At 46.3% G+C, this 15,899-nt stretch overlaps 1 protein-coding gene and 1 long non-coding RNA gene across 2 annotated transcripts in view; one reads left to right on the plus strand and one right to left on the minus strand.

Annotated features, from left to right (window-relative positions):
- EFNB2 (ephrin B2) overlaps window positions 1-11,820 on the minus strand; it is a 45,694-nt gene extending 33,874 nt beyond the window's left edge. Inside the window, exon 1 of the mRNA XM_039565041.1 lies at window positions 10,629-11,820. Within this exon, the coding sequence (XP_039420975.1) occupies window positions 10,629-10,756 (128 nt within the window). The 5' untranslated portion in view covers window positions 10,757-11,820. The remainder of the gene's footprint in view (window positions 1-10,628) is intronic.
- A 2,797-nt stretch (window positions 11,821-14,617) lies between these two features.
- Window positions 14,618-15,467, plus strand: LOC120411270. The gene is made up of 3 exons (XR_005603652.1): window positions 14,618-14,761; window positions 14,920-15,070; window positions 15,202-15,467. It is a non-coding gene; the product is annotated as an uncharacterized LOC120411270 (long non-coding RNA).
- The last annotated feature ends 432 nt before the right edge of the window (window positions 15,468-15,899 follow it).

Here is a 15,899-nt window from a genome sequence, read left to right on the forward strand (position 1 = left end):
CCAAGGAGAAAATGACCTTGAGCAAAAATCCAAATGGGAGATCTACAATCAGTCTGCACTTGCTTCTTACATGAAACCCAAGATTCAGCCACTCACAAGCACAGAGATCCTGTGTTCTTACACGAAGTACCAACTTTTCCAAGGTTTGACTGACATGCAGTAGCAGAATAAAACCAGGTGGCCACAGCCGCCTTCAAGGCAGTAGTAATATCTGACCTATGAAGAAACAGCTTTTGGCCCACTACAAGGTCTGAGCCTCTGAAATGAAGCTAAACTGACAATGGAGTAGTTTAAAAACTTCTGTAATCTTCCAAAAGGGTATTTGACAAAACTGGGACCCCTGCCCCAGATGGAAGAGTCCATTGGAGGAGTTCAGCAGAAAGCTGGGGACAACAGGAGATCCTGCCACTCAGTTTTAACCCATTGCCCTGCACTCATGAGACCCTGACATTTGGTTCAGCCTCTACTGCAGGGAGGCTCAGCCAGTGCACCCCTCATAAACCAGGCCCTCTCTTGCGGGGTGAAACCTGGGCTCTTGGGAACAGCCAGGTCACATCCAGTGATCAGTTGTCAGTAGAAATGTGCTGCTGGAATTACACCAGACTAAGCTAAAAAAAAGCACCAAAAAATCAGTTGAAGCAGAGCTACCTGTGCAGCCAGACTCCAGAGGCACAGCTGATGGATCTGCTTGAGGTCCCAGCTGGCACAAGGGATACACTGACTATCGGCAAGCTATACATCTCTTTCCAAATGCAGACAGGGCTGTAGCTTCTGACATTATTTTCTGATTTAAAAAAACACAACGAAGCCTTGGAGAGACCTGTATTTGTCCAACCCCAAAAAACCTCTTCACACTGGCCTTGCTTCAAGACAGCTCATGCTTAATTTGTCCTGCTTCAGCAGAAATATTCAGCATTCAGCACATGCTCGACATGAGCTTTTCTGAATAAGGATAGTTTCCCAAGTCACACTGTAGGAGCACAGTGCAGTCCTGCTTGCCCTGGTGTCACACATTGATCCACAGAACGGAAGACTACAATAAGCTATAAATTTAAGATTTGGCTTTTGGTTTTCTTCAAGAGGTGCCTGAAAACTGTCTGATAGAAAGAATGATTATCACTAAAAATCACCTTTTAAGTATTTTTCAGGCAGTGAAGTAATCAGTCTGCCAATGTGACTTTCCCTGTTCAGCTAATCTATATAGCTCAGCCATACCCTGGAAAAAGAAACCCCCCAAAAACCTGAAGGTCAAGTGTTGTGCAGTGATTAAGCTATACTGCTTCTGAACTAAACTGAAATTAATTAAACATGAAGAAAGCAACTCAAGTGTGGACAGAGAATGCTACGGGACTGCAAATCCTCAAAAGGAGTCAAGATGTTCCCAACTCCAAATTTACACTTTTATCCAGTCAGGTATAGAAACCAACTGCTGCTCAGGCAGTAGGTAAGCAGATGGCAAGCACCAAGCAAAAATGAAACTGCGAAACGATGCACCACTTGAGGAGTCAGAAGAAGCACAGTTATGTGTGCTTCCACCAGTGCTTGCTGCATAGGTTCCTTAAACAAACTGCTTCAAACTTGCAGAACATCAAAAGCCAGATGGGTCTTCCTGAATGAATCCGCAGGCAAGGAGCCAGGATTCCCGTTTGCTGCAGAAATAGGCCTGGGCTTGATTTGAGTCTTCTTAACTCTGACAGGCTGGAGTCTGGCAGAACTCCCAATCCAAAATAAACAGCATTCAAGTGAGACTGGGCTTTAACTAACAATAATAATAATGATAATAAAATTTCAAATCACTCTTATTAGCTTTAAAACGCATTTCCCTTTACAGTGCAGTGTTCACCTTTCCCACCGCTGTTCTCTGGTTTGGGTATCTAAATAAATGCCCTATTCAAACAAAAAGTAAGAAAACAGTGAGAAGCAATTGGCAGCATCACAAATTTTTCAGCCTAACATTATCATTTCACCATCGAGCCTATCCTGCTGTGTAAAACAAGCCAAATAATTTCTTGTTTTCCGTTGACATGTGTAAAACTTGACTTTTCTTTAAAGAGTACAAAGCTCTGATTGTACCAAATAAAGTTTTGTAAATCCTATTTTAGCCATCACCCATGAGACATTTTAAAAGAACACTATAGGTAGGAAACCCATCTTATAGTTATGTATGTGTCATACATGAGGAATGATTCACCTAGCAACACAGTCCTCTACCAGCCTTTATCTTTTTTGGCTTGGAACTTATGTTTAAAACCAGAAGAAAGCATAGACTATTACATCAAAGTTTAAATCAGCTGCATTATAATTATCATGCTGATACCGCAATAAACACTGGGTGTTGGCTGGCCAGGATTGCCAAAAAAGATAGAGGTCCTGCCCTTATTTGCTGTCTTTGACAATGTATATAATCACATCAAAGGAAAGTTCTGTGCATCACAGCTAACAGAAAAAAAAAAAAAAAATCTGTATGTTCTCTTTCCTAGAGTAAAACAATAGATTTTTTTCATTACAAGAAAATTTCAATTTTGCCTATAATGAAAAATAATTATAATGTAAAGCCCCTGAAGGCTTGCAAGACTTGCAGTACTCACTGAAACCACTGGAGGTATTTTCATGAAGTTGAACAGAAGCTAGATAGGCTAAGATTAAACCTGAATTTACAAGGACAAAAATGGTAACAACAAAAAAAAAAAACCAACCCAGATAATTCAAAATTACACTGAAGACACTGCAAGTTGAGGAAATTTCTGTGTGCACATTTTATCATTTTGGGTCTCAAGATCTATCTGGGGGTGAAGGAGCAATGCAAAATTGTTTTTTGTTCTGCCATTTTATTTTCATACTTGGCTTCCAGAAACATACTGAGCTCAGCATACACGTTTTCTCAAAGCCTGTCCACTCTTCAGTGTTCGGGAGTGTTTTTCCCATTTAGGGAACAGGAGTGCAAACTGCAAAATCTCTGTTTTAAAATACACCTTCGAGTCTGTATCAGTGAAAACTCCTTAAGGAGGGGGGAACCTGGCGGGGAAAGACTCTGGACGCAGGAAGAGCTGGGGTGCACTGTCCAGGATGTTCTCCATAGATGATTCCCCATTTCTACCTGTGCCCTGCCAAACCTGTCCGGCCTTATCTGTGACATTTTCTGAAATGTGACATGACAGGCAGGTTCGAAAGCTAAACGTTGGATAATGGTGGGCAAACAAAGGACATCGGTTTTTGCATTATTTCTTTAATTACTTTAACCCTTGTTCGAACAGAAAGCATAAGGCCAGAGTAATTCAGCTTCCCCCTTTGTCATTTGCCTGCCATAAATATGCACCAGTCTGCATTTGAAAAGCTGAAGGAGGCCGCAAGCTTGCTGGACATTTATCATGCTCTGTTCCCTGTTAACAAGCAAATACTTTAGTTGAATGGCCCATTAGCAATCATTGTCAAATGCAGAATGCAAGGTGCTTGGATGTGACCGGCCTGTAAATTAGATGAGGTTGCCCCTGCGCTTTGGAGAATTTCAGCAAATGAATTGGACCTTTTGCTAGAGATTTGTGAAGGTTAAATTTCAAGACCGGAAACCCATCTGAGCACTTCAGGCTCTGTATATTCTGCCAATCTGTCCGGCTCCCTATATGCATTTATTTTTCATTTGTTAAATCACATCAGCATCAGCAGCTTGACAGTTTGGGGTCTGGAGTTCCCTTTTCAGTCAGAATTCTGAAGATTTCCAGCATACTATGGGATAGGGTAAGAATGATAAATTCAAGCATGTAATTAACATCTTTATATAAAAAAAACCCTGGAATAATCAAACAAACAAACAAACAAAACACCCAATCCACTTTAAAAGTGTCCAACCACTGCCAAACAAACAGCATGAATTCCATTTTGCCGAGCTCATCCCAGGCTCATTCCCACTGAAGAAAGACACAACTGTTATTGCAGGCTTCGGTGTTTTTCCCCCTTGTGTCTAGACTGCGCTTAACAAATGCAGAGTGCTTTCTTCTCCCCTTTTCGCAGACAAATGAACAGGCAATAAAGTAGATATTTCTCATTTGAATCGTACCCCTGATTTGCAATGTAATACTGACTTTAAGTTGTGGGCGTTCAGGGTTGTCAGTTGGGTAGAAAAGCAAGTATTAACTATTTAAAGGCTCCTTAAGAGAAAAAGCAAGGAAAACCACATCCAAGTAGCTGCACTAGAAGAGGTATTTACTACCTTTACAGCTGCGGATCACTTAAAATAAGTGATGAAACAATAGCTATATTGTCTGCCGGCTGAACTCAAGGGGCTAACAGCAAACTCATCCCAGTGATTGTAAGCTGGCCGGGGAGGAGGAGGGGAATGGGGGGGGAGACAGATGCTTATCTCATTCATTTCTAGATTTCAGCCAGCCTTTTGGAAATAAACACCACCTAGAGACTGAGCCAGAGCCATTCGGTTATCTGCAGCTTGACTGGTAAATAAGAATGGATGCTGGTTTGTTTGTGGTTGTTCGGGTTTTGTTGGGTTTTTTTGTTGTTGTTGTTTTTTGGGGGTTTTTGGTTTTTTTCTTCTTTTATATTTTTGCAGGATAGGAAACACAAGAGATGCTGAAGTATCACCTGGCTGAGGCACAGACAATGCAGCATGTTTATCTTTGCTGCTCCCATGGAGTGTGAGATGGAGACCACAAACTAAAACACAGCTGAAATCAAAAGGTCTCTGTTTTCCTTCCAGATAACCCCAGTCCTACCTATCCCCTCTGTTCTCTGTGCCTTGCCAGCATGCTCCTGCCCGAAGCCCAAATAGATTAAGGCAACAAACCCCAAGCGCAGCCAATTCTTCAGAAAGGCTGCTGCTAGGGCAGGAGTTAAAAAGGAAAATCTTCCACACCTCACAATTGCAGCCATCTCGAGTTTTAATCGGCCCCCATCTTGGCAAAAAGCAGTAAATGAAATCTATCTTTACCATATTATACACCACCAATGAGCAAGAACTGAGCAGCTTTTCTTCACCGCTCCAACCACCCCAAGCCACAAGTAGGCCTTTCATAGTTCCTAATCCCGGCCCCCAAGTTTTGTGCAGTTCTCACATAATACCTTACAGCCCGGAGCAAGGCCCTTAGTTTATAACACCCCTTTCAGAGACGTGTCATTTCTAACATCAAGCTAATCTATATGTTGCCATGGCATCACCCTTTATCTGCCTTTACATCTTATGAACTGCATGGATTTACCACATTATTTTTATCTGAAAGACAGAAAATGGTGGTTTTATTGCCATACAATCAGATTACTGCTGCTAGTTTCTCTATGCCTTTTTACCATACTTCAATCAAAAGGGATCAGTTTCTTTATACTCTGCCCTTGATTTACATTACATCTGTAAAGACCTAGTCTGGGTTGTAATCCCCTTATTAACTATGACCAGGGTTGATTTGCCTAAAAATAAAAGCAAATTGTGTCAGACCTTTTCACTTTGTTTTTGATTCGGAACTACAAAATGGATTACTAAAGAAATCTTCAGAGTTCACACGGCTGGTATAGTACTGAATTTAAAATGAGAATTAAACAAGTTAAACATGGGAGCTGTGTCAACGGTTTACATTTTCCATCATGGGAGAAAGGCTGAACTGCATTTGTCTTTGTGTTCTCTGGCTTTAAGGAGACAATGAAGCCACAGGAGTTTTTTCCAAGCTCTTCTAACACTGTCCATTTGCCATCCTCCCTTCCTCTGCTTTTTCATGCAATTCCTCCACAAACTCTTCTCCCTTGCTGCTCCCTTCCCTAACCCCCCCAAAAAAACCTCCCCTCCCTCAAGACAACAGTGTCTTAGTTAAAAGTCTACATTCTGTGGCACTGAGTATTTTAATCAAAATATTTCAAGCAGTTTAACATTCCTATGTAAGTTTTCACAACGCCTCACAAAGAATGAGCTCATAAGCAAATCCATGTAGATGTATGATAAATGACCAGAAAAACAGGTTTCTTTATGTCAGCAGCCAAGGCAGACATTAGGCACACATGAATAACATTTTAATCACTATTTTTTTTCTCAGAAGAACACTTTCTTCTCATTTGCAACAAGCAATTTCAAGTACTGCAGGTTTGCATGGTGCATGAAGACTAGATCATAAAGGAAAAAAAGGTCCCCAAAGGAGGCCTGCCTGTGGCTGCTGCACAGGGCTGAAAGGCCTGTCCTTGCCAGCGTGTCAGAGCAGTCACCTCAGCTCCTCCACTCCTGATTTCCCATGCCAGGAACCTTGACCGAATTTGAGAGGATCCAGAGTGTCACACCTCAAGCAATGTGATCTCCTTATAATAAAAGAGGGAAGAGAAAAAAAGGAAAAAAAAAAAGAAAAGAAAGGAGAGGGAGGCATTCTGTGTGTGGGAAGAGGGAGAACTTAAGTGATTTTAGCATGACTTTTAGTCACTGCCTTTCTAAAGGCAATTACTTCATTAAACAAAGTGAAATAACGTAACACAGCTTACAGATAACATGCTTTAAGATAATTGCTATAAATAATATAGCAATTATATTCTACATATAAAAAGGATGGGGAAAATAACAAGAAATTGGCCTTCAGTTTATTCTGAATTCATTTTCCTAATTCACTTGTGCTTCAGAGACCTGGCTACAAATGCTAGAGCTATCAAATGGACTGACTGGAAGCCACCACTTGCTCCATGTATTAGCACGCCAAGTGTCAACAGCTATGTTTTGGGTACAGTTTAGGAGCATGTGTTTAAACCATTTTAACCTTCCACTCCTGTTTCTTCAGCTTGAAGCTGTAATTGCTTAGGTTAGAAAGTGTAGTCCCACAGCACAGGACTCCCAAATAAATTCTTGTCTAGCTGAGAGGCTCCCAAACATGTTGTGAGATATCGTTTTAGCAAGCTCTTTGTGCTCTGGCTGGCTTGTCCGTCCTGTGAAACAAGGGCTGTCCATTACCTACAGTTTATCATCCTGACAAAATGTGAGGAATGTGGATGTGAAAGCACTAACAATTCCACCCCTGGTGCTTTCTCCTTTTTTTCTCTCTGTATTAAAACAGACAAGATTAACCCAAATGCAAACTGCAGAGCATAGTTCAAGGAGCTATTCAATCGGTAGTGAATGTGCATTTGTTTACCTACAAAAATAAGAATTTCAGACACAATGAGAAGCAGACTAGTCTGTATGCTACTGAATAGAACATTTAACAGGGTCATCAATTGTAGTTTATTTTATCAGTTTCTGACATGTTAGCATTCATTCAGAGGCGGGCTGTGAAATATCCCATAGATAACTGGTTATCAGAGGGGGAGAAAAACAGCTATATAATCTAACTTAATCAGTGTCAAAGGCACCACTTATGCGGATAACCTTCCACATGTCACTAAGGAGAACCGCCTTGCTTCCCAGCCTACAGCACACAGGGAAATAGTGACACTTAGACATAAGCGATGCTTTTTTGAATGAGATTTCCCTACTGCTTCACCAAAAGGCACCCCATAACATTACGTGTGGTCCTGCATGTCAAAGGCAGTGCTGAGCCCTTGTGAGGTGAAACTGAGGTAATCCATGCTATCTGCATACATTGTTTGTCTTGGCAGAAACAACACAGGCAGAAAGTCTCCCGTTAAAAAGTGTCAACAGGAGTTAGACCTAGTGTAATTTTTCCTCTGTGTTTTCAAGATCAGGTGACCTAAAGTTCTTCAGATGATAAGTCTGTAAGGTCTACCTAGACCATCTGCAACAAAGATGTTTAGCCTCCCAAGCAATAAAGTCACAGGCATAATTATTTTATGGAGGTCACTTCAATCTCGTGATTTGGTCAAGGCAATAAAGCAGATCTCTAAAGAGGTAGGGGGGAAACAGGGGAGAGAGCTGTGTGTTCAAGTAGCTACCGCGTGCTCTCCATCCCAGCCACCTGCTAAAAATTATAACCTCTAGACTTCAGTGCAAAACCAATTCAGTTTATATGTTCACCTTAACCTAAAATTTATTATTTCGTACTTTATATTAACCTAACAACTTCTCCCACCATTTAATTGCCTACCAGTTCAGCAGATTTATGTGTTGAGACTTTCAACAGAGTTAAATGCACAGATTCCCTGAATAAATTAACCAGCACGAAAGACAGTTATTATTTCAAACCTAGAAAGGAGCTTTATTATTATACCATGCCAAGATCTATTCAACAGCTTTACTTCCCAAGCTAACATTCAGCTTGAATTCAGAGTGAGGACAACCTTATCTAAGGAGAAATTTTTCAGGATCCTTCAGGCAAACAAGTGTGAGAAGAATTAGTAAGAAATCCTGCTCTGAGAAGTGGAGCAGCCTCACCAGCAGCAGTATGAGGAATGCATTTGCAAGCCTCCTCAAACTCCAGGCCTCCAAGAGGCCTATAAATCACTAGCCCCAGCAATTGAAAAGACTAATTTTAATAGTGTACTTCTTCACTGTGGTGATTAAGCCTCAATGAATCACTCAAGAAAATTCAATTACATCAGCAACACAACCTATTTTTAAGCGCGCATTTAAGTTGAAAAAGTAATTAGATATTATCATTAGATCTACCATTAACAACATTCAAACCTTTTTTGTAATCAAACAGTTTAGAGTTAACTAAATGGAAACACAAATCGTGTTTGACAAAAGAAGCATATCCCCAGGCTCTGTGAGATGGGCTGAATTCAGCTGCTCGGATCCTTTCGTTTCACTGATGGCTAATAAAAGCGATCAAGGTAAGCTAAAAAAAAAAAGCGAAAGCAGGTTGGGGCTGGCAGAGGAGAGCCCCGAGCAGCCGGCTCTTCTGCTTTGGAAGAGTGACCTCTGTAGGCATACACTCAGCGAGGGCTGGGATGCAAAAGCATTCCCCTCCCTCCTAGGCCGAGCCAAGGCTGTTTTCCACCAGCACAGCAGGCCCACTCCTGCAATGCAACCCCAGCTCTCAGCCTTTGCCTTTCGAGAGCCTAAACAGCCTTATAAAGCCCGCTTTATAACCGGCCAGGCCGCTTTATCCTCTGATGTGATGCCGTGCCTTTCTTAAGCCAAAGAAAGGCTTTAACCATGCAGCATCATGGAAGTGATGAGCCAGTGACTAGAGATAAAGTTAATTTTAACAGGCTTCCCACCTGGTGCATATACAAAATAAGCATTTGTGAATCAATATTACAAATAAAGACTCGAAATTGAGCCACCCACAGCGCTCCTGCCGGTTTCTATTTTTTTTTTTTAGATTCTTTTTCTTTAACAAAGATCAAGAAACTTCTCAGTAAAGAGAAGCAGAGCAAGTATTAAAAAATAATACAGGCAGAAATCTGTGGTGATTTTTTTTTTCCTTCAGTGAAAACAACAGTAGATAATGATGAATGTAAGGCAAGGCTACTTGGTAAACTCGAGGTGGTACTCCTAACTCAAACTTTAAAATCTTCCTCAAACTCCCAGAGATCCTGCCACCTGCGCAGGATTAATCCCTGATCCAGGAAATACTCCATTCATACTTGTCTCATCACCACCTAACATTTCCTCTACAAACTCCCCCGGGAAAAGAAAACATGTACTTACTGGACTTAATGGGAAATTCTAAATTCAATTAACACATTGCATATGGTTTGATTTCATATATATACACATATAACTGAAGATAAAGCATGCATGCAAAAAAAAATTTCAATCCACTTCTGCTTTAAAATTCCCTTAACTCACTAGAGATTACTTCTTCCTATCGTGATTTTTGTTCTTCAGACTAGTGATTCTAATCACAAAGGTTCAGAGGATCTCACAAGTGAACAAAGCCAACTTCCATTTTGTATGTCAAAAATCCAAGGAGACAAAAGAAGTATAAGTAGCTTTACACCACTGCCTCAGACTTTTCTTTAGAAGGACAGCTCACTTTTCAAAAAGTTCCTCTTTCTAATAGCAATAATTTTGTATGTTTCAGTAAAGAGGATTTTTTTTTGTTTTTTGGGTTTGGTGGTTTTTTTTTTGTTTGTTTTTTAGATAACACATCTATTTTAAGAGTGAGCTTTAAAAGTGAGGTCCTGGGAACGCATGTACATTTTTGCCTGGGTTTGTTAATGAAGAATGACACTAAATTGTTGTGTGATGGGTAATGCTTAGTTCATTACTCACTGACATGTGCCTTGATACCATCAACTCCTCAACCAAATTTAGCCCTGTTATAAGCAGATGTAACTTCGCTGGAGTCAATGGGATGAGTTTGCATCTGCAGACGGAGAAGTTGGAGAGTATCACCCTTTCCTGGCAGCTCAGCGCAGCCCGGCTCCTCCGCTGCTCCAGCCCGGGCGAGTCCGGACCTTGCCCGCAGGTTTAATCCTGCTACCGCCGCACTACACCCCAGCCCGCTCCCGGTCCGCCGACCCGGCCCGGCCTCCCCTCCCTCCCGAGACCCTCCCGCCGGGGGGCAAGGGGCGACGGGGCAGCTCCGCCGTCACACGGAACACCCGCCCCAGGAAGGGCCGGATCCCGCTGCCAGCCACGGCCGGAGTCCCCCGCCGCCGTCGCTGCTCACCGCCAGTACACCCCGCCCCGTCCCCGTGTCTCCCGGCGGCCGGGGCCGACCTGCGGCACCGTCCCGTCCCTCCCCCGCCCTCGGAGGACAGCGCCGGCCCCCGGGGAGTCAGCGGCCGGGAGCGGGATGGAAACTTACTTGGGGTTAGAGGAATTCCAATATATGGGGTCTAAAACGATGGACCGCGCCAGTGCAGTTCTGCATAAAACCATCACGGCTCCCCAGCAGTACTTCCAGGCGGAGGCATCTCGCCTCCGCGCTGCCATGGTCGCAGGCGGCACCGAGTCCCTCCCCGGAGCCTCGCCAACTCCGCCGTGCGCCTTCCCACGCACCTGAGCAGCAACAGCAGGGTGGGTGCCCGGTATCCCAACAGCCGGGACGACTGATACGGAAAAAAGAGTAATAAAAAAAAAAAATTGAAAAAAATCACACAGTAAGAGTCGACGATGCACTTGGCGAGAGCTGCAAGCAGATCTACTGAGTCATGTATGCCACTCGCACGTAGGGATATCTCCTGAGAGGTCAGATCCAAGCTACCTCCGAAGTAACAGCAATAGCACAAAAATGCAAACGCCTCAGTCCTTCCTCTTAGTGGGGGTCTCCCGGCTGCCTTGGAAGATGCCACTCAAACTGCCAACTCCCATTTGGATCCAGAGCGCCATACGCGTTCACAGTGTCTAAGGCTCGTGTGAAAAGGAGTAAAACAAAAAAATATATCTAAAAAAAGGTAAAATAAAGGATGGTGGGAGAAATAAAAGGGGTTAGGGGAAAAAGGACACAGCTTCGGCGGGAGATTCCTTCTGTATGTCTCTCACTGGTCCCCGCAGTTTGCAATCCGCACGGGCACCAGCCCGGGCTGTTTCAGGCAGCTCGGAAGCAACCGCGAGTCAATAAATCCACTCCGAGTCAGCTCCCCCAGTCCCGAGGAGGCGCATCCACAGGGCTCCGGCTTCCCCGAGGGGCACTGCTGTCCTTGTCGCCGGCAAAGACCACGGAGCGGAGCAAGGAAATAAACAGGGGCGGACAAAAATGATTACAAAAAAAAAAACAAAAAACAAAAAACAAAACCAACCAAAAAAACGGCGGGGCGGGGGGGTCGCAGCGTCAAATCGTCCCTCTCCCGTTGCGCGATCTGCAGTGCGCGCCGCGGCGGCCGACTGAGGAGGAGGAACGCCGGGCGCGGGACTTGCGCCACCGCGCAACCCAGGGCGGAGGAGAAGGAATGGAGCGAGGGAAGAGGAGCGGCGCCAGCCACAGTCGTTCCCACCGCGGCGCTTCCAACCCCCGCTGCCGCCGCTGCGAGCTCCCAGCGCAGGAGCGCGGCCGGCAGCAGCGCGCTGCCGTAGCCATATAAGCGCGGCCCCGCTGCCCCGCCGCCGCCGCTCATAGGGCCGCCGCCGGGCCGCCGCGCTGGTTGGGCGCCGCGCCTGTCACTTACCGCCGAGCGGCGGGCGGGGCCGCGCCGAGCCCAGCCGAGCGGGCCGGCAGGTAACACCCCCCGGCCCGCCGCGCCGCGGGCGGCCGCTGTCCGCCGTGCGCGGACAGTCCGCTCGCTGTGACTCACATCAGGGCTGTGCGGGAGGCGCGGCGGGCCCAGATGGAGCGAAATCGGGGCGGCGGGGGGGGGGGAGAAATTAAATAAGCATTAAAAAACAGCCTTTGCTAAAACTGTTTCCCAAGTACGCTGCCGTTCAAAGAGCGGGAAGCAGCGGCAGGGCCGGAGGCACGGGGCTCCCCACCACCCTGCCCGCTGCTGCGAGCGCAGCACCCCGGGGGAGCGCACTGCCGGCGCTGCGCGGCAGCGGCCACCTCCGCGCCGTTGCGCGGGAAAGGGCTGGGCCGTGTTCCCACTGGCGCGGAGCTCCGTGCACAACTTTCTGCGGGTCCCCTGCCGGGAAGGAGGCCTGAGGGTGCTTCCGCGCTCGGTTCCTACTGGCCCTTCCCACGGCTTCTGTGAGTTTTCGAAGTTTATCTGGTTGCGCGACTATTAGCCACGGGCCGTCACTGAATAAAGAAGAGCCGGACATGCCGAGCCCCTCAGAGGGATGCAGAACGGCGGGCAATGCGGGGCTCCGGGGCCGGCTGAGGATTCCCTCCCCTTTCTCTGGCGATTGCTCAGAGCCTCTTTCTTCCCCTCTAGATATTCGTGGGAAGGGGTTCGGACACAGTTCGTTTTCAGACGCCGCGTATCCCACCAACACGGCACCTGGCCCTTTTATTTCATCCTATCATTAATTTCTGGCCAGAGGCAGCTACCTGCGGGCAGCGCTGGAGGTGTTTTCCCCGCGGCTTCGCAGGTCCCCCGGGAGGTGCGGAGGGCGCCGGGGGTCGCGGGTACCCCCGACGCCGCCCTCGGAGCCCGACACGCCGCGGCTCCCGCGGCACTTCCACGGGGACACAGCTCCCACTAGCGGCCAGCGGCTGCCCTCCGCGGGGGGGGCGCTCCCGCTCGGCGGTCCCCCTCCACCCTCCCCGCGTCCTGCCCGGTCCGGCGCCCACACGGTTCCACGGCAAAAGTCGCCGGCAAAAGCGAAACAGGGCGGCGGTACCGCTGCCCCGGGAGGTGGTACCGGGCTGGGGAGGCGGCACACACGAGGGGTCCACAACGAGAGCTGTACCGAAGCTAAACACGTGTGGTGTAATGGCATAGTCGCTCCTGTGAAATTAGGGGGGTTACCGAATGGGGTCCACAACGAGAGCTGTACCGAAGCTAAACACGTGTGGTGTAATGGCATAGTCGCTCCTGTGAAATTAAGGGGGTTACCGAATTTCTTCCAGTAGAGACTTCTTGCCAAAATAGTATCTGCAGAAAGGATTAAAAGTGAAATCCCAGGAAATTACGGCGCTCTTTCTGCCATTTCCCTACCTTTTAGTCGAGGCATGCAAAGAACATGCTACCAAAGACCCTAATAAAGAGCCAATTTCGCATAATTTTATTCCTGATGAAATATGGGTATTCGCTTAAAAATCGGCTTCGTGGTGGTGCTTGTCCAGCTTTTAGACGAACGCCAAGAAGCTCTTATAAGGAAAACAACTGGCAGTGTAATTTATTTCCCTGATCAATTTTGGAACCCAGTGTTCTCTTTCGACCCCTTTTCAACTGAACGGGTGTTTCAGCCTGGCAGAGCCCGCTCCTCCCGCCCGCAACAGAGGGGAAAAAAATTGGACGCGCGCTCGAAGCCCCATAGATTTTGTGTTAATTGTGTAGGGTTGTTCTCTAATGAAATCTACCACTCAAGAAAACAAGGAAATCAGTTTGCTTTTCAGACAAAACATCGAATACGTTTTAAGTAAACTGCTTAATTAAATTTAATTTGCAGTGAGGAAGGAATTGCAGATCCGGCGACACAATTTGGTGGAAAAGGATCTGATTCCCGGGACGGAAACTTAGCACTCAAGTGGGAGCTTAGGTATCTATGCACACCGAGGGGCATCAAAGGAGAACTTCACCAATGAGGGGAAGAAAGTACTTAATTATTAAACTTTTAAGCAAATGTGTGGTGTATAGCCGGTCGTGAGGCAACGTAAACACGGAGCCTGATCAATGCTTCCAGAAACAGAGACATGCAAAAATAGGTCTATCTCAATTTTGTGATGCTGCTGCTTCTGTTTGTTTAGAAGCAAAAGGTTACGAGCGGTGTTTTGTAAAAGCTGTGAGTAAACTGTGACCTCTAACTCTTCGTATCCTTGCTTTAAGTAAACCAGAGGAAATGAAGAGCCCTGGTATTGTCTGAAAATATCCTCCTGAAGCTAAATATATCACACGGCGCCTATTGTCCAGTGCCTAATCATTTTTACGCAAATACAGCTGTTTTACTCTACTGTCCAGCATCCTACCGATGCACACTGTAAGAGTAAAAAATCCGCGTTAACAAAATCATTTTTCAGTAAAAAACAAGACAAAATTGGGCACTTGTTTCCGAGATAACCTAAGAAACAAAGATTAAGACATCCAAAGAAATGCGGGCTCGGTGGCTACACGGCTCAGGTCACCCTTTTTGGCCGAGGAACCGGTCCCTGCGGCTGGGGTCGGGTCGCAGAGCCCTTTCAGCGCTGCAGAGTTACGGTTCCGAGCAGGGCCGGGCCGGGCCGGACCAGGAGGCGGGGGCCGGGCGGGGCGGGCGGCGCTCTGAGGGGCTGCGGCGGCGCGGAGCCCTTGGGCAGCCGCCCTGCGACCGCGCTCCTTCCCCGGTCTCGACCCTTGCGCCCGCTGCATCGGCCTCCAGCCTTTCCGTCTCGCTTCCGAGAAGGGCCTCGGACACGGGAGAAACGTAAGAGTAAAGGTTGGGGACGGGGATTTCAAAGCAAAAATGCCGACGAATGTTCGGAAGTTAGAAATCGGCTTCGGCCGCCGCTTCTCTGGGGGCTATTTCAGGAGGAGGGCCCGGCAGACATTTCGGGTTTCTCAAGGAACGCGGTTTCCTTACAGACGAACACACAGGGAACAGGCTTCTGGGGGAAATCCTGCCGCGGCTGTGGGAGCGGCGCCGCGGTCCCCCAGCGCCCGGGCGGTCCGGCTCGGCGGACGAGGATGGACGCACAAATGGACAGATGGGTGGATAAGCGCGGCCAGAGAGCAGGTGAGACCTGCCTATCCCTTGCCTTCGCTGAAAAACTGGGACTTAGCTGTTTGCACCGCTTAAACCTTTATTTCCTGTACCTCACCCAGGGTTAAAAAAAAAAAATCGTGTTTTCACCTTCTTTCCGACAGTAATGTGGGGAATAACTACACAGATACTACTGGCTCTGGTACTACAGAATCTATAACGAAGGGCAGCTAACCTGAATGGGATCAGGATTGGGCCCACAATCCCAGATTCTCTTTTAAACATCAACCAAAACATGAAAATTTTGAAGCGGAAAAGCTCACCATCATTCATCATTACATGAAAATGTACCAATTTTCAAAGTCGAAAAGATATAACTCAATGGATACAATTACTGCTAAATTCAATAAAGAGAAATGATCACAATTGATGCTTATTGACTTAAATGGATTGTTTATAATTTGTGCAAAAGGCCAAGTGTGCCAGATACTTGAAACAGCTCTTCATTCACACCACAACAGTGCATTTTCTGCACTTATGGTAGAGTAAGTACATATCTAGATGTTAATTTGCCTTCTCCAGGTCTGTTTCATAACCGTAGTTTTGGTTAACCATAGCTTCTTAGAAAATGAGCTTGGCTTTTCCCAAATACAGCCATAGAATTCAAGCAGCCTTGTAATAAGTCAGAGAAGACTCATACATCCAAACCATGCATTTTGACTCTGTTTGACTTAATGCCAATTCTCAGTCCCAGTATTTGAAAACAAAACTATTTACATTATTCTACGGTCTGTGACATGAGGGGTAAGAAAAATGACCTGGGATCAAGCTTCTGCCACACAACTGGCCTTTTATTATCAAA

The sequence above is a fragment of the Corvus cornix genome, chromosome 1 (genome assembly GCF_000738735.6).
Source record: "Corvus cornix cornix isolate S_Up_H32 chromosome 1, ASM73873v5, whole genome shotgun sequence".
NCBI lineage: Eukaryota > Metazoa > Chordata > Aves > Passeriformes > Corvidae > Corvus > Corvus cornix.